Genomic DNA, 25,594 nt, shown 5'->3' with positions numbered 1-25,594 from the left:
CTCATTCGTCATCTTCAGGCTTCAGCTTCGTGCTTCTGGGAGCAATGTGTGATCGCAGCTGTTTCTTCCTTTTAACTGCTAGTGGGGTTTGAACTGATTGGGTGGGAGCTTGGCTGTGCTCTGATTGGATGGGGGTTTTCTGTGCTCTGATTGGCTGGGGTGTGTCCTGTGTTGGTGGGGGCTTGGTTGTGCTCAGTCTAATCTGTGCTGCAGGGGGATTTGAGCTAGTGAGCTGCACTGCTGCTGTTTGGCTTCGTGTTCGTGGTCGTGCTACATCTTCGTAGTGGGTGTCAGTCTGCTGCATGTATGGATTGGAGGGGTTTGAAGTGGCTAATGTTGCAGCTGCGGTCTGGCTTCTGGTCCTTGGTCGTGCTTCCTGATCAGTGTGGGTTTGGGTGTGCTTTCTGGGTGGATGTGTGGTGGTGACATCCTGTGTGGACCTCGTGAGTGTGGGTCTGGTGTCATTCCTCGTGTTAGGGACACGTTTGTCAATAAGGGCAGGTTTCAAATGGCTGGTAGGCGGAGGTATCATCTCGTTTGTTCATGCTGTGTGGGCGTTTTCTATCTCGATGGCTTCTCTGATTATTCTGTTGTTAAAGTGTTCAGTTTTGGCGATAGTTCTGGTCTTTTAAAGTCAATATCGTGTCCTGTGACTTTAAAGTGTTGGACCAGGAAGAAGTTGGTTCCTCTTTTTGAATGAGTTCTTGTGTTCTTCAATCGTGCACTTATTCTTCTGTTGGTTTGTCCAATGTATGTGGTGGGGCAGGCGGTGCATGGGATTTCATATACTCCTTGATTTTCTAACTCAATTTTGTCTTTGGGGTTTCTTAGGATGGTGGATATTTTTGGTTTGTGCAGAATGCTGTCTTGATGTTATGTTTGTGGAGGATCTTGCTGATTCTGTCTGTGGTGCCTTTTATATATGGGAGGAGGGCTGTGCCATTTTCTTGCTCTCTGTCTTGGGTTTTAGTGGGGGTTCTTTTGGATTAGTTTGGTAATCTTATTTCTCTGGAATCCATTGGATGTTAGTACGTTTGTGAGAGTGTGTAGTTCGGTTTTAGGTGTTGTTCGTCAGCTAAGCATTTTGTTCTAGAGATGAGTGTCTTGGCTACGGAGTTGATCTGTGCTGGGTGGTGGTGTGAGAGTGCATGCAGATAGCGGTTTGTGTGTGTTTTCTTCTGGTAGATGGTGTGTCCTAGGGAGCCATTGGGTTTCTTGTAGACTAAGACATCTAGGAAGGAAGTTGGTTGTTAACTTCTGTTTCCATGGTGAACTGTATTTTGGCGTGTAGGCTATTGAGGTGTGTGAGGAAGTTTTCAAGCTTTTCTTTCCCGTGTGGCCAGATTATGAAGGTGTCGCTCACGATCTGAGCCAGAGTTTGGGTTTGTGATCAGATTTTTCTAGTGCTTGGGTTTCAAAGTGTTCCATGTAGAGGTTGGCAATGACAGGTGAGAGGGTGATCCCATGGGTGCGCCTTCTATTTGTTTGTATTTTTGTCCGTTATAGATGAAGTATGTGTTGGATAGGCAGTGGTTGGTCAGATCTAGTATGTGCTTGGGGGTTATATTTGTTTTGGATAGCTGTCAAGGCTTCTTTGATTGGCACTTGGGTGAAGAGGATATGACATCAAAGCTCACGAGTAGGTCGCTGGGCTGTAAGTTTTGTTTCTTTATGATCTCTATGAACTGGAATGAGTTTTTACATGTGAGGCGATGGATTCTGCATAGGGCTGTAGTTGTTTGGCGAGAAATTTGGCTAGGTTTTGTAGAGGTGAGCCTATGGAGCTGACTATGGGTCTGAGTGGGGGTTCCTTCTTTGTGTATCTTGGGAGGCCGTAGAGCTTAGGGCATCTGGATGATTTCTCTCTGGGAATGATTCTTTGTTGGATTTCTTCGCTGATGGGGAGGCTTTTATTTTGGATCTAGTGGTTTTTCTAGGTAGGTGGTGGGGTCTGTTTTAGGGGCTTGTATGCAGGGTCTTGGAGTAGGTTGGTTAATTTGGTTTGGTAGTCAGATGTGTTCATAACCACCGTGGCGTTCCCCTTGTCTGCTGGTAGGATTATTATGCTGGTGTCTTTTTTCAGGTTAAGTAGTGCTGTCTGTTCCTCTTTGGGTAAGTTGCTTTTGGGTGGCTTGCTGCTGCAGAGGATGTTGGTGATTTCGAGTCTGATTTTGTTAGCGTCATCGGGGTTGATTTTGGTCAGGCTGGTTTCAACTCCGCATATAATGGTCTCAGTGGGGATGTATTTGGGAGTGACTGCAAAGTTGAATCCTTTGGAAAGGACATCGGTTTCAGCTTTGGTGAGGATCCTATCTGAGATGTTATGCACTGTTTGTTTCATGTGTTGCTGTGAGGGTGGAGGGGTTTGTTTCTGGCGTTCTTGTAGTCTTCGGAGTTTGTTGGTGTGCGTGTCTGTCTTGAGGGTGGTCTGTGTTTCGGCTCTCCAGACGGCGAGTTGTTTGGATTTGTCCCAAAGTGCAGGGTGCATCTTGTTGCTGAGTTTGAGGTGAAGTGTGAGGAGATCTTTGTTGATTTGATCTAGGAGGAATCTTTTTGTGTGAAGTTCATTTCTGATTAAGGCCAATTCTGTTCTTTTTAGGATGCGTTTGGTGGCTGCAGAGTTGGAGTGGAATTTCAATTGGAAGCATTTGGGGATTAAATTTTCATCGCGGCAGTTTCGTAGGAATGCGAGGTCACATAAAATGGAAGCTCTTTGGACTTCTAGTTTTTCATAGGTCCTGGTCAGATGGTGGATTTCCTCCCCGTAGAGGTGCAATATTTGTTTTCTGAGGTTTTCACGGGTGTTTGTATATAGGTCTTTGGTTGTTGGGTTTTCTCCGTGTAAAATTGGAAGTGTCTTGGCGACGTTCGAAGTCTCATTCGTCATCTTCAGGCTTCAACCGTGCTTCTGGGAGCAATGTGTGATCGCAGCTGTTTCTTCCTTTTAACTGCTAGTGGGGTTTGAACTGATTGGGTGGGAGCTTGGCTGTGCTCTGATTGGATGGGGTTTTCTGTGCTCTGATTGGCTGGGGTGTGTCCTGTGTTGGTGGGGGCTTGGTTGTGCTCAGTCTAATCTGTGCTGCAGGGGGATTTGAGCTGGTGAGCTGCACTGCTGCTGTTTGGCTTCGTGTTCGTGGTCGTGCTACATCTTCGTAGTGGGTGTCAGTCTGCTGCATGTATGGATTGGAGGGGTTTGAAGTGGCTAATGTTGCAGCTGCGGTCTGGCTTCTGGTCCTTGGTCGTGCTTCCTGATCAGTGTGGGTTTGGGTGTGCTTTCTGGGTGGATGTGTGGTGGTGACATCCTGTGTGGACCTCGTGAGTGTGGGTCTGGTGTCATTCCTCGTGTTAGGGACACGTTTGTCAATAAGGGCAGGTTTCCAAATGGCTGGTAGGCGGAGGTATCATCTCGTTTGTTCATGCTGTGTGGGCGTTTTCTATCTCGATGGCTTCTCTGATTATTCTGTTGTTAAAGTGTTCAGTTTTGGCGATAGTTCTGGTCTTTTTAAAGTCAATATCGTGTCCTGTGACTTTAAAGTGTTGGACCAGGGAAGAAGTTGGTTCCTCTTTTTTGAATGAGTTCTTGTGTTCTTCAATGCGTGCACTTATTCTTCTGTTGGTTTGTCCAATGTATGTGGTGGGGCAGGCGGTGCATGGGATTTCATATACTCCTTGATTTTCTAACTCAATTTTGTCTTTGGGGTTTCTTAGGATGGTGGATATTTTTTGGTTTGTGCAGAATGCTGTCTTGATGTTATGTTTATGCAAGCCACCCAAAAGCAACTTACCCAAAGAGGAACAGACAGCACTACTTAACCTGAAAAAAGATACCAGCATAATAATCCTACCAGCAGACAAGGGCAACGCCACGGTGGTTATGAACACATCTGACTACCAAACCAAATTAACCAACCTACTCCAAGACCCTGCATACAAGCCCCTAAAAACAGACCCCACCACCTACCTAGAAAAAACCACTAGATCCAAAATAAAAGCCTCCCCCATCAGCGAAGAAATCCAACAAAGAATCATTCCCAGAGAGAAATCATCCAGATGCCCTAAGCTCTACGGCCTCCCCAAGATACACAAAGAAGGAACCCCACTCAGACCCATAGTCAGCTCCATAGGCTCACCTCTACAAAACCTAGCCAAATTTCTCGCCAAACAACTACAGCCCTATGCAGAATCCATCGCCTCACATGTAAAAACTCATTCCAGTTCATAGAGATCATAAAGAAACAAAACTTACAGCCCAGCGACCTACCGTGAGCTTTGATGTCATATCCTCTTCACCCAAGTGCCAATCAAAGAAGCCTTGACAGCTATCCAAAACAAATATAACCCCCAAGCACATACTAGATCTGACCAACCACTGCCTATCCAACACATACTTCATCTATAACGGACAAAATACAAACAAATAGAAGGCGCACCCATGGGATCACCCTCTCACCTGTCATTGCCAACCTCTACATGGAACACTTTGAAACCCAAGCACTAGAAAAATCTGATCACAAACCCAAACTCTGGCTCAGATACGAGACGACACCTTCATAATCTGGCCACACGGGAAACAAAAACTTGACAACTTCCTCACACACCTCAATAGCCTACACCCCAAAATACAGTTCACCATGGAAACAGAAGTTAACAACCAACTTCTCTTCCTAGATGTCTTAATCTACAAGAAACCCAATGGCTCCCTAGGACACACCATCTACCAGAAGAAAACACACACAAACCGCTATCTGCATGCACTCTCACACCACCACCCAGCACAGATCAACTCCGTAGCCAAGACACTCATCTCTAGAACAAAATGGTTAGCTGACGGACAACACCTAAAAACCGAACTACACACTCTCACAAACGTACTAACATCCAATGGATTCCAGAGAAATAAGATTACCAAACTAATCCAAAAGAACCCCCACTAAAACCCAAGACAGAGAGCAAGAAAATGGCACAGCCCTCCTCCCATATATAAAAGGCACCACAGACAGAATCAGCAAGATCCTCCACAAACATAACATCAAGACAGCATTCTGCACAAACCAAAAAATATCCACCATCCTAAGAAACCCCAAAGACAAAATTGAGTTAGAAAATCAAGGAGTATATGAAATCCCATGCACCGCCTGCCCCACCACATACATTGGACAAACCAACAGAAGAATAAGTGCACGATTGAAGAACACAAGAACTCATTCAAAAGAGGAACCAACTTCTTCCCTGGTCCAACACTTTAAAGTCACAGGACACGATATTGACTTTAAAAGACCAGAACTATCGCCAAAACTGAACACTTTAACAACAGAATAATCAGAGAAGCCATCGAGATAGAAAACGCCCACACAGCATGAACAAACGAGATGATACCTCCGCCTACCAGCCATTTGGAAACCTGCCCTTATTGACAAACGTGTCCCTAACACGAGGAATGACACCAGACCCACACTCACGAGGTCCACACAGGATGTCACCACCACATCCACCCAGAAAGCACACCCAAACCCACACTGATCAGGAAGCACGACCAAGGACCAGAAGCCAGACCGCAGCTGCAACATTAGCCACTTCAAACGCCTCCAATCCATACATGCAGCAGACTGACACCCACTACGAAGATGTAGCACGACCACGAACACGAAGCCAAACAGCAGCAGTGCAGCTCACCAGCTCAAATCCCTGCAGCACAGATTAGACTGAGCACAACCAAGCCCCCACCAACACAGGACACACCCCAGCCAATCAGAGCACAGAAAACCCCATCCAATCAGAGCACAGCCAAGCTCCCACCCAATCAGTTCAAACCCCACTAGCAGTTAAAAGGAAGAAACAGCTGCGATCACACATTGCTCCCAGAAGCACGAAGCTGAAGCCTGAAGATGACGAATGAGACTTCACGAAACGTCGCCAAGACACTTCCAATTTTACACGGAGAAAACCCGAACAACCAAAGACCTATATACAAACACCCGTGAAAACCTCAGAAAACAAATATATATATATATATATATATATATATATATATATATATATATATATATATATATATATATATATATATATATATATATATATATAAATATATAAATATATATATATATTTGTATACCGCCCTTCTCCCGAAGGACTCAGGGCAGTGAACAGCCAAAATAAAATACAAAAGAAACAATACATACAATACTAAAAAACAACCCTTAAAAAACTTATTCAAATGGTCAAATTTAAAATGTAATAACGCCCTATAAAATTGACAAAAATTTCAAACCCATAAAATCAAATTAAAAATTTTAAAAATCAAACCAAAATTTTAAAAATGAAACCTGCATATATATATATATATGCAGGTTTACGAAAACAAATACACACACCCACACACACACATATACATATATACACATGCATACACACACACTGCTATTCCAACAATATTTGGTATATGTAAATTTAGAAAGTGAAATTTGATTGTGCTTTTAATATATAATTGTGCTCTGTGTACTCTGACCTATCCAGTATCCTAGAAGCAAGAAAACCATTGCATTTTTACAAACTGTCACTATCACCTGTTATATTATGGGCCTATAAAAAGAACGTTTTTAAAAATGTTAAACATTTCACTGTCAACTATTTGTGACCTTCCAGGTACATAAATTCTAGAGGGTAGTCAGTCTGGTCTCCACAGGAGGCCAACCTTATATATACAAAAGGTCAACTTGTCATAGAAGTGGAGAACAAAAATAACAACAGCGCATGCATAGGTTAAGACGTTCAAGAGGAGAGGAAGGCTTCAAGAAAATTATGGATAGCATTTTTCATGATTGGTCTCTGAAATTTTTGAACCATCACTACACAGCATGCAAAAATCATTTCTGTCATTCAAAAGTACAAATTGCAAATTAAGTTCTAATTTTGTCAGATTTTTTAAAATCAAACATCCTGGTTTGTTAAGTCAGAATAAGCATGTAAGACTGGGTGGAGTTAGGCCAAATTACTTTTTTTTTGAAAAAAATATTGATCCTTAAATCATTGTTGGAGTTATACCATTGATTTTGAGAAGACTAGACCTCCTGCAGACAATCCAAAGATATGCATCTACGGTTGCTATTAGTCAAGCTAATGTCTTATTTCTTATTTGTTTGCTTAGTAAAATTAAAATATTTAATACATCTTTTTATGTAGTCATTTTAACTGGTATACAAATAACATTATTAAGATACAGCTATAAAATTATAATAATTAAAAATGTTAATATAAAATTATATAGTCACTAAGAGTTTACACCAACTTAATATCATATAATTATCAATATAGAACAGGAACAGGGAAGTGAATACACACACACATATAAAATACATAAACACATGTATATACATTCATATACAACATACATGTATATGCATTCATATATACATGTTGTGTGCTAAGAGTGATTGGTCATCAAAGAGTGATTGGTCATCAAAGAGTCAGGACCAGGCCAAGTATTGGGGGTCTTGGGTGACAAATAGCTCTAAGACTCAGAACTGTTGGCTGTGCAGCCAGGGCCAGAAATTGCAGGATCTCTGGAAGAAAAGATGTTTTATCTGTCACAAATATACGAAGCTTGAAAACAAAACAAAATCACTCAACACTTCATGAAAAAGAAACAGTACCGTTCTGAGCACAGCTATGGGGCAACCTCAAAAATTGCAACAAAAAATGCAGCTTTAGATAAAGGAGGTGGATAAGAATTAAAAAATAAGCTGAAATGAAAGAACTTGTAATAACAGCAGAAATAGTGGGAAAAAAGGCAAGAAAGGTCAAGAATTCATTGGCACTACAAGAAGAAAAACTGCATGTTCTTGATTGAAACATCTGTCTAGTTTGCACCAATTCATTGCCAAATCAGTTTAACAACCAACTGCAAGAAGGTGAAACCGAATCAGGCAAAACCTACCTGATAATGAAAGATCCAACAAAAGGGGAAACACCAGGGAACTACAGTCAAATCACCTACTTACCAACACAATTCAGATTGCTAATTGATGTGGAAGCCGATGCAATCCAACAGCATTTAGTTGAAGACAAGGTTTCTGCATTTGAGCAAAAGAAAACTTCCCAAATAGCAGAGGAACGAAAGATCAGCTCCCAGTTGACAAGATGATTTTGGAAAACCGCAAGAGTAGAAAGAGCACTTGATGTAGCTTGGATTGATTACAAGAAGGCATTTAACTTCCTGCCACATGATTGGATAATCTAGTGCCTAGAAATAACAGAAGTCAGGAGAAGCTTTGTGCAAAGATCAGTAGCACAATGCAAGACACAGTTGCTGGTCAATGGAGATAAATTGGGAATGATTACTATCCTGTTTCCCCAAAAATAAGACATCCCTTGATAATAAGCCCAATTGAGCTTTTGAGCACATGTGCTAAAATAAGCCTCCCCTGAAATTAAGACCTCCCTGAAAATATTTAAACACAGAGCTGGAAATCAGGTAAGACAGCAAGAGGACCGCTATCTTGCTCCATGCGTCCCAAAATAATAAGACCACCCTGAAAATAAGGCCCAGTGCTTATTTCAGGGTTCAAAAAATATAAGACAGGGTCTTATTTTTGAGGAAACACAGGTATCAAGAGAGGATTCTTTCAAGGAGACTCACTTTCACCACTACCGTTTGTCACTGCGCTGATTCTTCTGTCAGCAATACTGAACAAGTCAAACTATGGCTATCGAACAGCAAAAACATCTATCAGGTTATCCCATCTCCATTTCATGAATGATCTGAAGCTATATGGAAAAACACCATCTGAAATAGAATTGCTATTCAATGTTGTCCATATATACTGTATATAGGTCAGGCTTTTCAATGGACCCACTATCAACAGCGGAAAATAATGAAAACTAAAGGAGTCAAGATGTCTTAATGTTAAATAACATTAAGAATCTGAATGAAGATGAATACTGCAAATATTTTGGCATCCTTCAAGCTGACAACATCAAGTACACTGAAGTAAAAAAAAAAAAAAGGTTAGAAGTGAATACATCATGAGAATGAAGAAGATCTTGAAATCCAAAATCAGTGGAGGAAATACCATCAAGACAATTAGAATCTTGGCATGGTAATTCGTTGTTTGATACACAGCTGGATGACTGAGCTTGACCCAAACAGAATTAAAAGCCCTGGATAGGAATACACACACACACACACACACACACACACCACCAAAAAAGGAAAGAAAAAAATAATTACCATAAATCTTGTCTTTTATCCACTCAATAATCTTGAGAGATTTTGCTTAACAAGGAAAATAGGTGGGTGTAGAATGTTGCAAGTACATCAGAGAGCTGAAGAAGAAAAAAGGGCACTGGAAGAATATCTGAAGAACAGCGAAGAAGATGCATTGAAGCTAGTATTCCATGGAGGCTTACTAGTCAACAAAAAGACCAAATGAAGAATAGCAAAGAGACATGTCAAGGCAAGTGTTACATAGTCTATTAGGTAAAATAGATAACAACAAGACCTGGCAATGACAAAGAGTAGGAAATGTACAGAAAGAGATGGGGGGGGGGCAAATTCTGGCTGCACAAGACCTTAGTGCACAAATGTGCACAAAGCCAAAATAAAGAAGATAGCAACAGACAGCAAATGCCACCTCTGTAAAGAAAGTGAAGGAACAGTGGACCATCTAGTTAGCTGCCACAAGTAGATTGCACAAATGAAGTACGAACAGCAGCATGACAAAGTAGTAACAATGGTGCAATAGAGTATCTGCAAGAAAAACTATTTGCCTGCAAGCAAGAATGGGTGGGGTTACAAAACAGACAAAGAAATAGAAAATGAAGAAGCTAAAGGGCTATGGGACTTTAGAATTCAAACAGTGAAGCACCTGCCACATAAACCCCAGACTTAACTATTGTTTATAAGAAAGACAAAAGATAGTGGGCATGGTAGTACCCGGAGACAGCAGAAGAGAAGAGAAAGAACTTGAGAAAATTACAAAGCCCTAGAATTAGAAATAGAATGACTATAGCAAAAGAAAGCAAAGATAGTGCCAATACTAATAGGCTCTTTGGATGCAATCCCAGAACAGCTGAGCATCACTTGAACCTCATCAGCATTGCCAAAATCACCACGATTCCATTGCAAAAAGCGGCTTTACATGTAAGAGCTTATATCCTGCAACAATACCTTTAACACCATTAAACAACATTCACCTATCCCAGAGCCTTGAGAAGGACTCTATAGGTGGATAACAAATCCAGTCTAAACATTTGCCTGACTGTGCAATTAACCATAATGACAACAACAACAACAACAACAACAACAACAGATAGTTCCATTGATACTTAGTGGTCAACATTACCCACTTTGGGGAACCCTAGTTTTAAGCATTCTATAAAAACATGCTTCATGAACTGAGAGTTTCTACTGAATGACCTCAGGCTACCAGGAAGAGACAAGTTAGCTTTCGGCTTCTCTTCCTTTTTCTCTGCAGATAAGAGTCCCTGAGCAGAAATGCTTTGCAGGCCAGCAGGATTCTAATGTAATCGTGAAGATAAAACCTGGCGCGTCCTAGGCTCGGCGGGGTTCGGAGGCCACAGGCCGCGGCCATTATTTTGGTCGTCGCCTGGGCCGCTGTGCCCGGTGACACCGGGGCATTGGATTTATAACTGCAGCAGCCTGGTGGTGAACAGGGCACGGAGAAGAATTGAGGAGGAGAAGGGAAGGGAATATCGGTAAACGTGAGTGGAGTGCTCCGGGTCGGGGGTTTTCTCCCCTGCGGTTGGAAGGAGCACGAGTTATTCTGGAGAGAGGAGAACTTAAAATAAGAAGATTACCGGTTTGTGGAGCTCTGGAGAGAAGAGGTGATGGAGAAATTTAGGAGGGAAGGTTTGAGGCCCCCTCCTTCTGGGGAACAGTGGTGGCGTCCAGCTTCCGCCTTCACTATGAGAATTTTGATGACATCACTTCCCTTGACTTCCTGGTTGACTAACTGTACTCTGGACTCGTTGCTCCTGTGAGTGCCCCTGGTGGATCCGGAGGAAATTACAAGGATACCGTGCCTGCCTGAGGATTTTGTATTTTTTTCCTTAATGGCAAAGGTCAGAGACCAACTGCTGGAGAGATGGAGAGAATTTTGGAAAAGTTATCTAATATGGACAAGAAATTGATGAAATAAGAGCAGAAATTGTGACTATCCAAAAGGATTTAAAGGATACTCAACAAGTTTCAGCAGAAAACAAGCAGAAAGTGGAAGGTTTGGAGGGTGAGATGCGGGCAGTGCAGAAAAGAGAGGAGACGACAGGCAATGCTGTGCTTGGACTACAGATGGATAAAATGTCTTATTTCCTTAGGTTTCAAAATTTGGAAGAAGTGGACCAAGAAGACTTGAGAGATGTTGTGACTAAATTGTTGGGAGAATTTCTTGGGAGAGGTGTTGATTTCATGAATTGGGATGTGGATCGAGTTTATAGAGTTAATTCGCACATGCACGCACGCATGCAGTTCCCAGAGAGGTTCATGTCAAATTTGTGAGAAGAGAGACGAGATGAAATTCTTAGAAAACATAGGAGTGGGGCACTGATTTACAGGGGCAGGAGATAGCCATTCTGAGGCAGATTCCCAGACAGGTACGTGAAAAAGAAAGAAATATTATTTTTGTCAAGCAAATTGTACCAGAAGGAGTGGGCTTCAGATGGCTGATGCCAGAGGCATTGATGATTTTCCGGGAGGGCATTACCAAAAAAATCAGTACAATTGCGGAGGCTACGGCCTATGTGGAGGAACACAAAGCCTTCCTGGAATCAGATGACCCAGGAATTGAAGAAGGGGAGGTTATAGATCATGGGGCTGAAGCGGCTGCCGCTGTTGCGGCCCTGGAGTTGGGTCAGGCTGAACCCAGAGTTCTGAGATCCAAAACTAGGAAGTGATAAAGATATTTGGGATTGTGTTGGTTTTCCTTATTCTCTTTTGTACGATATTCTGTTTATTCTTGACTCTTCTTTATTACGTATTTAAAATTTGCAAACTTAGCTACTTCGTGTCACCTGCTTGCCTTATGGCTGTTGTATGTGTTAAAAAATTTGAGTAAAATTCTTATTTTAGATAAGAAAAATGAAAATTTACCATACCTGATATGTATTTGTATAAACCTTTTTTGACTAATAAAAACTTTTTGAATAATAAAAAAAAAAAAACAAAAAACACAGAGTTAATGGACTTCATTTCAAGTACACATTTCCTAAAATCTGCATCATAGTTCTCTAGAAATATAGAGTTTTATCTTGATGACCATTGAATAAAGATCTTCAGGATAAAACTAATTTAATCATGATAGGTAGAATCTTTATAATTCATAATGACAGGAAATCTGTTGGGATAAAATAAGAACTTTTTCCTGAATTTAATCGTATCTCCTAAGGAAATATAATCTTTGCAAACCTCTGAAGACGTTTGGTTCACTTTGTCCCCAGGGCACATACTATAGGAAATACAGTATACGGTATAGTCTCACAGTTCAGATTAGCTGAACCTACTGGAAGCCAACTACATGAGCTACTAGCCCAACTTTAAGGGTTTTTATTGGAGAAAAACTGAAGGGTTCTGTACATTAAAGCGGGATATAAATCCAGTCAATAAATAAAAGGGTGGATAAATGGCATTCAGTGGAAGTGGAAAGACCTCTGGCTAAAAGAAATATATTTCAGATAAAGAGGACTCAGTCAAGTTGTCTGGCATTTACTCTAATTCTGATTGCTTACTGTAATCCACCACTTACTTGTTCTTTTAATAATTCTGTTCCAGACGTACGTATGTTCTAAATTTGTGCATGCCTCCCAAGAATTCCATTCCTTCAAGATTTCTAATGTAGTGACCGAATTAAATTATATTCTCTAAAACTGTTTCTGTGTTATAAGCCAACATGAAACATTGAACAATGGAAACAGACCACCACTAGCAACCAGTTACTAATACAAATTGTAAGCAATTCTTCTGGTACAGAAAACAACGTATTGGGGAGAATGTGTTCAACTTGCCCACAGTTTAAAATGCCTAAGAGATTTTTTTATATGGAAATCTATACAATAGTTTGGTGTAAACACATTTTGAATCTGTTGTCTGAATTGTACGGGCTTATTGCACTACTCATTTGACAATATTTCCAGAATTGTTTAATTTAACTCAGAAATAATTTAGGAAAAGTAGAACGTTAACTACCCCTTTTAATATAAAATGATGCCTTCCTTTGGACGTTCCCTTTGTTTTTATTTGATTTTCTGTTGCTCTGAAATATTTTGTGCGGAATTAGTAACGAACTAAAATAAATATTGATGTAGGGGGAGGAAATATTGCATGTGCTGCGAGTTACATATCAGGTTGTCATTTGGGAAATTGCCTTCACTAAAGTGCTCGATCATTTGGCACTTAATATTTGATTCCCTCCCCCCTTTTCTGTGTATCATGTAGGCTTCTGGAGCTGATGCCCTGGAGTTGAATTTATCATGCCCGCATGGCATGGGAGAAAGAGGCATGGGACTGGCTTGTGGGCAGGTAGGATTTTTTGTCTCTTTTATTTCTCTGTTGCTGTACAACACCATTTCATTGATAGTTCCAGCTCAGGGCTAGAACACAAGTAGTGGTTTGCTAGCTTGGAATTCCCTGGTCTCTTCCTCTTTAAATATTTAGTGCCAAAAATGGGGGAAGTGACAAGCATCTGAGATTACACACAGTGTTTATTTTTATGGAAGACAAAATTGCATTATCCGCTTGACAGGAAGCAATATCATAACGAATAGTTGCCAAAATGCTCAGACAGAATTGTACTTTATACATTCTTAATGCTGACCAGCCTCTCTGGGGAAGAACCATACAAGCAACATGATGCTCATAGGCATTTTACAGAAGGTTAGCTACACTGGTGGCATTTTATGGTTAGTTGAAACTGCACTAAGAAGTGATGTGGAATCTATGTGGGAACACGGAATGGACTTGGGCAGGGGTCGGCAACCTTAAACACTCAAAGAGCCACAAAGATCCTAACTGGAAGCCCCCATTCAATTCTGGAGCCAACCGGAAGCCCGGTTCCCCCATCATAGTCTCCTCCTAGCACGGTGTCCTTTTTTCTCTGCTGACCGGAAGTCTGGTTCACCCATCAAAGAGTGTCTTCCTAACACGGCTTCCTTTTTCCTCTACCTGTCCTAACCAAAAGCCCTATCAATTGTGGACCAGCAACAGGGAGCTGCAGCAGAGGGATGAAAGAGCCACATGCAGCTCCAGAGCCGCGGGTTGCTGACCTCTGAACTTGGGTGACCTCTTTCTAAGCCATTGGTTTTGTCATTTTAATTCCTAAAGTGCAGTCATGTATATGTCCAGCTAGAAAAACACATGTTTCTCTCCCATGGAATGAGAATGGAAGACCTTGGTCCAAACTTTCTGAGTGTTAGAAATCCAATTAGTTGAAACAGAAGAAAGTATATTTTTTTAGTTGCTTACAGTGTCCAGCTTTGTTTTTAAAAGGAACTCAGCATATGGAACTGTTAGGAATGAAGAGAAACACGAAGTATTATAATGGGATACTTCACAAGATAAGCTTAACCAATTTAAAACACCTGCTTTATATCTAAAGAACTAATCAGGGATCTGTATTTAAGGAACCAATACTATGAAATGAATACAGAGTTAAGAAAACCATAACCAACTCTAAAGGCACATGATTTGTTTACAGGGAAGAGTCATACTGCAAAGCTGGAGGAGGAAAAAACAGAAATTCCTTCATTTCCTCTCTCTCTCTTCTCTCACTACAACATCTTATTATGATTTTTCTTAGATAAAGAGACTATTGCATCAAAGAGTTCAGCGTTTTGCATGGATTGCTTTAAATGTTTCAGGTAGACTTAGCTTATATAGTCTGCTAAAAATAATTAAACAAGTAATCCACATGTAAAGCAACAATTTGTTGCATTTCACAGATCTGATTAAATCTGAATGCAACATAATGTGTGTGTGTGTGTGTGTGTGTGTGTGTGTGTGTGTTTTCCCCTGCATTTCCAAAGATGCTTATTTTCTTTTTACATAGTGCTGTTCCTGTCTTTATTCCCACAACCAAATTATCTGATGCTACATTAAATCTTGAGGTTCTGCTTTGGCCTAAATCAGCCTTTTCCAACTGGTACTTACCAGATGTATTATATTATACTTCTCGTAATATTTAATCAGGAAAATATATTGAACAATGCTGGCACAGATTCCAGGATATATTTATGGAATGTACATAGAAAAAAAATACTTTTATGAATAAGCAATAAAATGATACAACACACAACAGTAGCTCAGGCTGCTTTGAAACTTGAGGGCAATCCAAAAGGTACACATTGAGACATATTTTTAAAAAACTGCCTTCCTATATTTTTTCCATACATAATATAACTATATTCCTGTTTCACTTGGCATTTCCCCAAATGATTAAAAAAAACTTTTTTTCCCACTTATAATTTCCTCTGAGATTGTCAGTTATATTTCTACACCCATTGAGACAGTCATTTTTCTATAAAAGAGATTTCTTGCCTTCACTAATCCCCATCCCTCAACTCAAAATGTTGAATTTCAGAATTTGTTTTCCATCTAAAACCAGGACATTACAGCATCTGCAGTCATTTTCTCTAGTCCCCTTCTTCCTGAAGTATTTCTCCAATATGCATGGAGTTATCTTATCCTTGGTTTTTGCATTTTCTGTTATTTCTTCATACCTCTGGTTCCACTCTCATTGTTCGAAGGAAGTCTATAGTGCTTGTTTGACACAATACCACTAAGCCTCCTATGAAAAAAAGGATCATTTGCTTCATTAGTATAATGTAAGAAACTGGAGAACAAACATGTCCTCATAAAGCAGGCACAACGAGGTAAAGAGACCAAGGGGCAGGACACGAGGAGAAAAATAGTGGACAACTGAACAGTGAAAAAGAAGAGGAGGGGAGGGAAGAAAGAAAGAGGAGATAATTAGTGGATATAATAATCAACAATTGTTAAAGAAGAGATGAACACTGGTGGTTCTTACAACAAAATGAATTATCTCTCTGTAAATAAGCAGAAAGTACTGCTGTTGTATCCTTAAACAGAAACATTCTATGTGAGTTTTACATACAGTATAATTGCTAACAGTATTGCTAAATAATATTTAAATTGTTTCGCATTCGTTTGACCTTTGAGTAAATAAGAAAATGTAGTTTTTCGTCCTATAGCGGAAAGATACCAGGCTGTGAGGAACAGAATTCTAAGGATATCATTTTGCAGTAGTGGCAGCAAAATGTTAAACTAAACTTAAACTTGGAAAAATAGGTAAACTCGACTTCGCTGCATCCTCCACTTCTGTATAGAGGATAGTTGATTCACTACTTTGTTCTCATTGAGAAGGTTTTGTTTATTATTATTGCTCTACCACTTTGATCATATAGACGTCTGAATAGAGAAGCAAAGAACTAAACATATTTTCCAATGGTCTAACCCTTACCACTACTGTCCTTAGCACAATCTTTCAGGAATCTATGCTATTCATTCATTCATTTTTTTTCTGGGAATTGCTAAAAACTTCAGCGTAAATAGAATGTATATAGAAACATGGTGAAAGAGTGGGTGGGGAACGGCAGTTATTTCATTCAATTCTAAAGAGAAAAGAGGTTAAGGGCTATTATTACTTTGGGAGCCACACTGTCATATGTGCACAAGAAGACAGAACAAGCAAACAACACTCTCTATTTACAATTTTAGACCAAGGTTCTGTTACATAGTCTGCAAGTTAAGGGGACCAGAGCAGAAGTGCAAATATGGAGACAACCTTATAACAGAAATTTTAAGGATATCAGAACAGAACTGCAAAAATAGACTGTGGATATATTCTAATTTTCTTTAAACATCCCTTCTAAACATAGGAACAATAGATGAACTTAATGGCAGTCATATCAGCAAAGGCACCAGCATCTGGATTTCATTTTTCCATATAAGGTCAGGTTGGAGAACAGAGGAACGAAGAAGAATAAATTCAAGTGACTTACAAATCTTTTCACAAGGAATGGTTTTTGAAGGCTTACCAATTATGGTGTTCTCAGAAGTCCTTGTTTATAGCTAAAATCAGAAATTACAGGCACTTTCTTATTTTTAACAATTAGAATTTAAATGACCCGATCTCCAAAGATTTTTCCTTATCCTTCTGTAATTTGGCAGGTTTCTTAGACATTGGCAACCAAAAAATGGAAATGGGGATAATGACTACATTTTCACCTTTGCATGAATACCTCTTTAGTTTTTTGTCTTAAATTTGGTATGATTTATTATTGCATGAAAAGGCCACAATGCCTATGCAGTTTAATTCTTTCCAAAACCACCAAGGCTACGGGCACTTTCCTTTTTGAAATAATCAAACAATCTAGCTCCAAAACCTCTGTATTTTGGATTTTGGATTTCTATTTCTATGAATTTGGGCAGGCTTCTTCCTATCAGAAGATTCTATTGTGCCTGCTAATCAAATCCCCTTCTGTTAAAAAACAGAAAATTCAATTATCTATTATTTTCCCATGGTAGCCAAAAGTAGCTTCAAACTTGGCCCACAAACCAAGCCACCTCTGTTTCAGTAGGAGTTGAATCAATCTATTTTCTGAAGTGCTTAATCAGGTTCAAATCAGACTTATCCCACAACCTTATAATAAATTCTATTATATGCATCACTGGACTTCATGTAAACATATGTATTATCCACCTATATAAATGCCTTTGTACGTATTATATACTGTATATTGTTCATTATTTAGGAGTTAATTTGGCTGTGTGTCCTTTTTACCTTTTCAAAAAGTGTTGGTGGAAAGGAATAAAGATGATTTAAAGGAAATGTAGGGAGAGAGTTAGAAGTATGAAAGGGGTATGAAATTTAAATGTTAAGTTACAGCAAGCTATGGGATATGCTGCTTTGGGAATTCAAATGAAAACAATCGAGAAATGTTCCGGGGCACACTGAAATAAGAATTGTAACTTAATACCAGACTGATTCCCTTAAAATGGTGCTTTGGGCCAGTAAAATGAGGATTTGTTTAATGGAAATGTGTAAAATATTAAAAGAAAATCCATATGAGAGGAGTGCAAAACCATATATGCATGTTTATGAAATAATAATTTTGGTGTATTATTAGTTTGTGGTTTCTTCCAGGGGTCTTATAAATCCACAGGATAGCCTTGGGCTCTAAAATTGAGCAATTGACTCTTTGATTCTCCTGTTGCTGGAAGATATGTAAAAATGCTTGTAGCCAAGTTGTTCCCTACTGACTACACATCTAAGAGGCTTCCAGTGTTTGCATTCATTATTCCTGCTGGTGCAGGTTGGAAATGGTTTATGCAAAAGAAAGATAAGGGGGGTGTGTTAATACTTGAATATGTGTGTATGTGTGTGTATCTCAAGAATATCTTGACCTGTAACACAGAATCTTTTTTAAAAACCTATCACATTGCATCCATTTGTCATCTATACCCTTTCCTATCAGAGGCTGCAACATTAGCAGTTTATTTTAAATCTGAAATTTGAAAGTCAATCTGCTGCCAACAATGAGCTACAGGTTTTACGACAGAATTTACATGAAAAAATTAATCCCAGTTGGTTGGTGTTTTTAATTCCTCGCCCTCCCAGAATCTGCATTTTGAAAGAAATCATATGTAATAGCTTTTTAAAAACCCTTAGTAATAATTGGGCTCTTTGTGTCACATCTCTTTATAGGTACAAGATTGAATAAAGAGAAAGAGGGAGTTTGAGATGCACAAACTATTGCAGAAACAATAAAGATGATTGTCTGTTTCAATGAAATTATATTCCTTTGGTACAAGTCCAGATTTTCTCAGTATTCTATTTTGGAATTAACTATAATTACAGCCTAGCAAGGACAGAAGATCAATGATTTTACTGAAGAATTTGTTATTGTTAGATAAGGTCAAGGGTTAAAAATAAAATTGATCAGCTGATTTTAAATTTAACAGCAACAAGGCAAAGTTACATACCTGTGAAGTTTATGTGTCAAGAGCCCAGTTATAATTAACGCACCCCACTCTGCTGCCATGCTTGGGAAAATCAGGAAAATCTTTTATTGAATTATTTTAAAAGAAAGATAAAAAAACTAACAGAAACTAATATAGATTAAAGGAAACAAATAAAAAAGAAAGGAAGAACCCAAGATGCAAAAGAAAGGGAAAAATATGTTGAAGTCATTTCCCATTTATTCTACAGCATTTATAAGTGCACAGTAAGTATAAATTTACCTCTTACTTTATGGTACAACATACCTCACTTATTCCTATACTCTATTTTTTTACAATAATCAAATCCATAAATATATATGTGGGTTTTTTTCTGTTTCATGTAACAAGTCTATAAAGGGCTTCTAGTCAGCAAAAATATAATGTCTTATCTGTAATCAAAGTAGTAAAATTAGCCATCTCAGCAAGTTTCATTGTCTTCTCTATCCATACCCTCTATTGGGGTAGAGTCAAATCTTTCCAGCCTTGTGCATATCATAATTGTGCTGCAGTTCTCGTGTGTAAAAACAAAATTCCATCATTTTTTATCCAACTGTTTATCCATTAGTCCCAAAAAGAAAAACTTCCACTTTCAAATGTATATTGATCTTGAAGTTCCTCTGAATTAATATATATATTTGAATCCGAAACTTTCTATCTTTTTTACACATCCACCAGACAGGATAAAATCTCCTTTGTTTTTATTTACATTTCCAATATAAATTTGAAGTGCCTTTATACATTCTAGACAATTTCTCTGTGCGATATATACCAATGTTACATGGTTGTATAAAAATTCATATGGTTTATATTTGCTAGAAAGCAGGAAATCCTGCTTTATAACGAAGCTAAAATGAGCAGCACAGCTGTTCCCCCCTCACTGTTCTACTTACCTAGTGAAGTCTTCTTTTTTCTCACAAAGCGTGTGTTTGGTGTGCATTGTGCATGCGCATGCAGCATGTTTTTTGCGATGCTGCAAATACGTGTGCACTGCACAAATTTGGCGCACACCACACATGCACGGGCAGTGAACCGGTGGTGATCCACGGAGGATTTCACCACTGGAATATTCTATATCAAGAATATGGATAAGGATTTCGGTGCCGAGTTGGAAAAGGGTTCATTAAAGAGTAATTAATTATTTTTAATCATATTTTCCATCAGCGACACACTGGACTTTTCTTTTTAATAGTTATTTGAAATTGTATCCTGCATTTACAGTATACAAACATAACATGCCAAGCATGGGAGAAAGAATTAGGTATGCTTCTTAAAATCAGACCATATTTATAGTCATTACATAGATATAATTAACTGGCATTTAGAGTATTTGTTAGGTAAATGACAACGACTGGACAATTTAAGTTACCTCAAGGCATTTGGACAGTTTATTTTTACAGCGTTGCCTTAATAATAAAAATAAAAATGCGTAACTACTATTAGTTACACTTCAAAGGACTATCAGTTCTACCTGAGATTTTTATTAATTTAAAACAAGAGAGATTATTGTTGTTCAGCCTGGCAGGAAAAGTATTCAATTTCCCCCAGTTTTCACAGCCCTGAAAGTGGTATACATAATAAAAAGAATGTGCAGTTAGTACCATGTCTAGTTGGCTTTTAGTGTCATCACAATAAAGATCTTAAGTATGGACAGCTATAACAGAGTCACAAAGTAAGCACTAGAATCCACTCAAGGATTTACCCATGGTGTGTTTAGTGTAAAGAGGAAATGGATATTTATTTATTTATTTATTTATTTAATTTGATTTTTATACCGCCCTTCTCCCGAAGGACTCAGGGCGGTGTACAGGCAAAATAAAAACAACAATACAAATATACACAATTTAAATACCCTTAAAAACCCTTATTTAAAAACTATTTAAAAACCCCACAACTTCTTCTTGGTCAGATGCCACCTCTCTGGGTCCCAAGACCTTCGTTAAGGTAGGCCCTTGATAGTTTGAGGCCATTCCTGCGAGGCGGGGAACCTCGCAGTTGTCGTAGTTCGCGAATGAGTATCTCATGGGAAATAGTCCATTTACAGCGACAAGATGTCCATTCCTGACCGCGAAGATGTTCTGGTCGTACCTGTAGATCGTCAAACCCGTGTTAGGCATATTACTGGCCACTCGGGCAGAGATATTATCATAGTCCGTAGAAAGTCCAAATGGGTCCAGAGACAACCAGGGCTTGGCATAATAGCCTCCCTTGGTTGTTTCCTCGGCTACAAAGATGGAAAAGTCAGTAGCAGGATAGTATCCCTTGGGTTCGGCAGCATACCATCATGGGTCAAACCCGTGAGGCCTGCTAATCAGGACGAAATTCTGTCACCGGTACCGTCAGTGCCGTCATTGCCGTCCAACACAGTGCCGCTGTTGTACCTCACCAGGCCAAGCCACCTCTCAGTCGGCGATGGAAAACACGACCGAAGATGTAAGCCGTAGATAAAATTACGGCATTCTAGGCAGGCCATGGTAAAAGTCAGCAGTGAGGGGGAAGAATATTCCGGGCCATGTTCCGGGCCATGAAGAGAGAAGAGAAGGATAGGGGAGGGCAATAATCATGCCGTGCAGGCCCCACTCCAGCCACCGATGTTACCTGCGGTCCCACACCCAAGACTCAGCATACCGCATGCCAGCATACCGCCGTCGATGGTTGGGCGCTCCCAGCCGATTGATTACATCGTCGGCGAAACGGCCGACAAACAGCTGAGTCAGGCTGGGCGTCTTCTCGCCCCCCCCAACATGGCCGCCGCCGTCCGCTGCTATAGAGGACCTCGGCTCCGTACTCAGCAGCCGAGAGCTCAATGAGGTCCGAAGACCTCGCTCTCGGCTGCCGGAAGGATCGCATACCCGGAGCCGAGGACCAGGCAGCCTGGCAGCCCATAGAACGGCATTGCGGCCTGAGGACTCTCAGCCGCCGTCTCCGCGGAGTCTCAAAGCGCCGCCATAACGCGCATGCGCAGAAGAAGAAAATATAATAGTCTCAAAGTTAAGGGATGGCCCAAAGAAATGCAACTCTATGTTATGTTCACCCCGCAAAAAATAAATTCAAACTACTAAAAGCTACAGACTGCTTACTTAAACATAAATATCACTGAACTCAGTAAGAATTACTTCTGAGAAGTATTTAGGCTAAAAATAAAGAAGTACTTATTAGTTCCAATTCAACACTCAGAGATCTCTAGATAAAAGAAGGGTGTCTGACATTTAAGAAATCACTTTGTGTGTGTGTGTGAGTGTGTGTGTGTATAGAACATATTTTTTGTCATCCTAACACACACTTGGCTTGTGAGACTCCATTATAGCTATACATTTGGCACCTTCATACTTTGAATTAATTATCTTATTATAAAGCCATATTAAAAATATTATCATTTTTCTCTTTTGTTACTTAACTAATCTCAATATATAGGTGAAATTATTTAAAGATAGATGTCACTTATTTCTTTATGGAACAAATCAATCCTGAACCAATTCACATAAACTTCTAACGTGTGTGTTTATGCACCTATAATATATACTAGTTTTGGATCCTGAATCCATAGCCCTGGTGTGACCCACACAATCAGAATCATTAAATATTTTGATAGACTGATTTAGATTAATTTTAATTGTTCCCTTATCCATAAACTAATTCAATTTGGGTTAACAAAATAATAAACCAGTTTCAAAGAAATATGAAAAAGGATTGTTTGAATAATTTCTCAACCTTTTTTCCATTTCTTTTTGATATTTTTGTTTATTTTACGAGATCATTATTCCAGTTTTATTGAATTCAACAACTGCTTTTCTTTCCCTTTGCCTCCTGGGCATCTGTTTTCCATTCTTCCCTGTTGCTTTCTTTAATTTCTTCTCCTACTGTTGCTTTTTAGTAAGGAAACAAAAATAGTATTGTCACTGGAATGTACCAATAATTCATTTAGTCCCATGCCTTCTTTTTTATACCACCTTCTTTCCAAATCTGTTTCATTCCTACATTTTTAGTCTTGTTTCTTTCTTAAAATCAAACTCCAAAAAACCACCATTTTCTTAGACTGTCACATTAGAATGTAAGAAAAATAATATTCTTTACTGCCTCATAATATTCACTGTTTACACCAGTGTTTTCTATTGTACTGCAAAATGTGCATCAGACTCCATCCCTTTTTATTATGTGACCAATGAGAAAGGTGTCAATAGATACTGAGATGCTTAAGATCATCTAGTTTCTTTTGAACCTGTTCGGTTGTCTGTAGTTCATTGGTACAACATATACTTTCCATAAAAAAAATCCTGGTTTCATCATCAGATTTGCAAGCATATGAAATCCTGGGAAGAATCTGCCAGTCAGTGTAGACATTTGTGACAGAGTTGAATCAATTAATATAAAACCATGTCTATGCTTCTTTGAACCTAATTTCTGTAATCCAAGTACAACTCTTATTCAGAATAGTAACACAGATGCACACATAAATGGAAAATCAGCAAATTTAATATATAATAGATAGATGCTAACGTCGGGTTTAAATGTGCCCCTTTCTTTGAAGGAATGTAGTTATCTTGTGAATTCTTTACACATAGGAAAAGCCATTATTAAATTCAAGGAACTAGGTTAGATGGACTACTGAAATTAGCACACAGAACAGTTTTATGGCTTTAAAAGTTTCTATTTTATCTTCATATACTGTACACAGAAAATAGTCAAATATTGGCAGCTACTACTTCAAAACCAAATAGAAATGAAAGATCTAGCCAATGCATAATCTTTCTGCTTTGTAATAGAACACTTGATCATTTCAGAGATTGATGTTTTCCTGTAATGCTTGTTCTTTTCTTCCTATTTGTAATCGGAAAGGGACTTTAAGCTTGCTCTACCTGGTCACAGGGAAAAAGTCATTTGTAGGTGTTGCACTCATACATTAGAGATGGTGTATGGTTTTCTTTGAAATTTCTCATATCCGATGTAAACCTAATCAAACCTTTATGCCCTCTGGCATATAACCTCTGTATGAACTAAAGTACTGAAATATTGTTTAATCATACTGCATGCCACCTTTTTATAGAATGATGGGAGAAGTACTATTTTGCTTGTATAGACAAAAGCAAGAGCAAATATTTTATTGTGTAGCAATTGGATGATTCACTTGACTTTTTGTTGTTATCATTGCTTTTATCTTTCGTACCTTTTAGCATTGTTCAATTCTTTTGCATTTATCAATGGCTTAACTGAGACCCGAATCATTTGAATTAATACATTTGTATATTATGGCAAGTGAATAATAAGGGTAATATAATGAACTTGCCTTAATTTTGCTTTAATTTTGCATTGGACTTCATGGCTATGTGAAACAGATCTGTATCATTTTGATTCCTGACTCCACATTCTACATTCCTCACACTGTTCTTACACAATAGTCAACCAGACATCTGGAGATATCTTGGGGTATTCCATAACTAAGAACATGCTGATGTTGGCAAAGTTGACTGGTATAGAATAGTGAACTTCTACATTCATTTCTTGAGATGTCTGGAACTACCTAGTAGACATTCTTCCATCTGTAAACTCTGAAAGAAAAATTCTAGGAAAAGTATTATTTTCCCTGTAAGAGATTTTCCACAACAATGGTCTTTTTCAAAGATAAATGAATGTTATTTGATGAATTAATATTTGATCTGAAAAGGAGCAATTTAGTGGGGCAACTGAAGTCAATGCTGGCTTCAAGAGCCACATAATCCCCATCTCCTGCCCTTTCAGCAGGTCTGTTCTTAAACCTGCCGCTAAAGAGGAAAGAAAAAAAATATAAATTATATATTGACTTTGCTTCACAAAGAAAACAATTTGCTGCTTTTACCTGGCAATGCTTGTCTGACTTCTTTGGTTCAAAATTCAACTATTATTAACCTTTGACAACCAAGGAGAATAGTGATTGAATTTGGTCTTTAATGTCACTCCAAAATCAATAGTGTAAATGGCAGTTGCTCTTGTTTTAACTGCTCTGTCGCAATTTTTAAAGTCACTATTTGCATGTCCTGACTTATACTTTGCTTCAGAAACCTATTTTTTATCTTTAAAGGGGGAGTTTGTAATGTCGGGAAATGCTTTCATTGAACAGAGGCAACAGTGTTTGGATAAAGAACGAGTACAAGACCAAATCATAAAATTAAACCAAAGTTTACTTTTAAAGGAGGAAAGGGGGAAATCGTAGAAAGGAAGTCATAAAGGATACTAGATAAAAACATCTCAAAATAGGAACTGTTTGCTGCCAGCAATTTGTAACTCATAGCAAAAAATTGTATTTAAAATGAGTACCCACCAATCAGTACAAAATGTTTCTGTTTAGAGTTTTATGTTATACTTTAATTGCTAAATTGAGGGCAAGGACATTGGTAATGGATTTTGCATAGTAGTCTGAAGGCATACTTTTCTGAATGTGATTTTCTAAAACTGATTTCACATAATTTGTAAAATGATAGCTTGCTTTTTTAGATTTTTTAAATCCTGTTTTATTATCTTTATAAATAACTCAAGGCAGTGAAGATACCTAATATTCCTTCCTCCTCCCATTTATCTACATGGTTATCTGCC

General features: G+C 38.8%; 1 protein-coding gene across 2 annotated transcripts in view; it reads left to right on the top strand.

The window, feature by feature from the left end:
- Positions 1–25,594, top strand: part of DPYD (dihydropyrimidine dehydrogenase) — a 684,632-nt gene that overhangs the window by 476,617 nt on the left and 182,421 nt on the right. For both annotated transcript variants that reach the window (XM_058176033.1, XM_058176032.1), the window contains one exon: positions 13,448–13,531. In XM_058176033.1, coding sequence (XP_058032016.1) covers positions 13,448–13,531 — 84 coding nt within the window. The remainder of the gene's footprint in view (positions 1–13,447; positions 13,532–25,594) is intronic.

This window comes from Ahaetulla prasina, chromosome 3 (assembly GCF_028640845.1).
Source record: "Ahaetulla prasina isolate Xishuangbanna chromosome 3, ASM2864084v1, whole genome shotgun sequence".
Classification (NCBI taxonomy): domain Eukaryota; kingdom Metazoa; phylum Chordata; class Lepidosauria; order Squamata; family Colubridae; genus Ahaetulla; species Ahaetulla prasina.
Note: the sequence above shows the minus strand (reverse complement) of the source record. Positions and strands in the feature narration are given on the sequence as shown.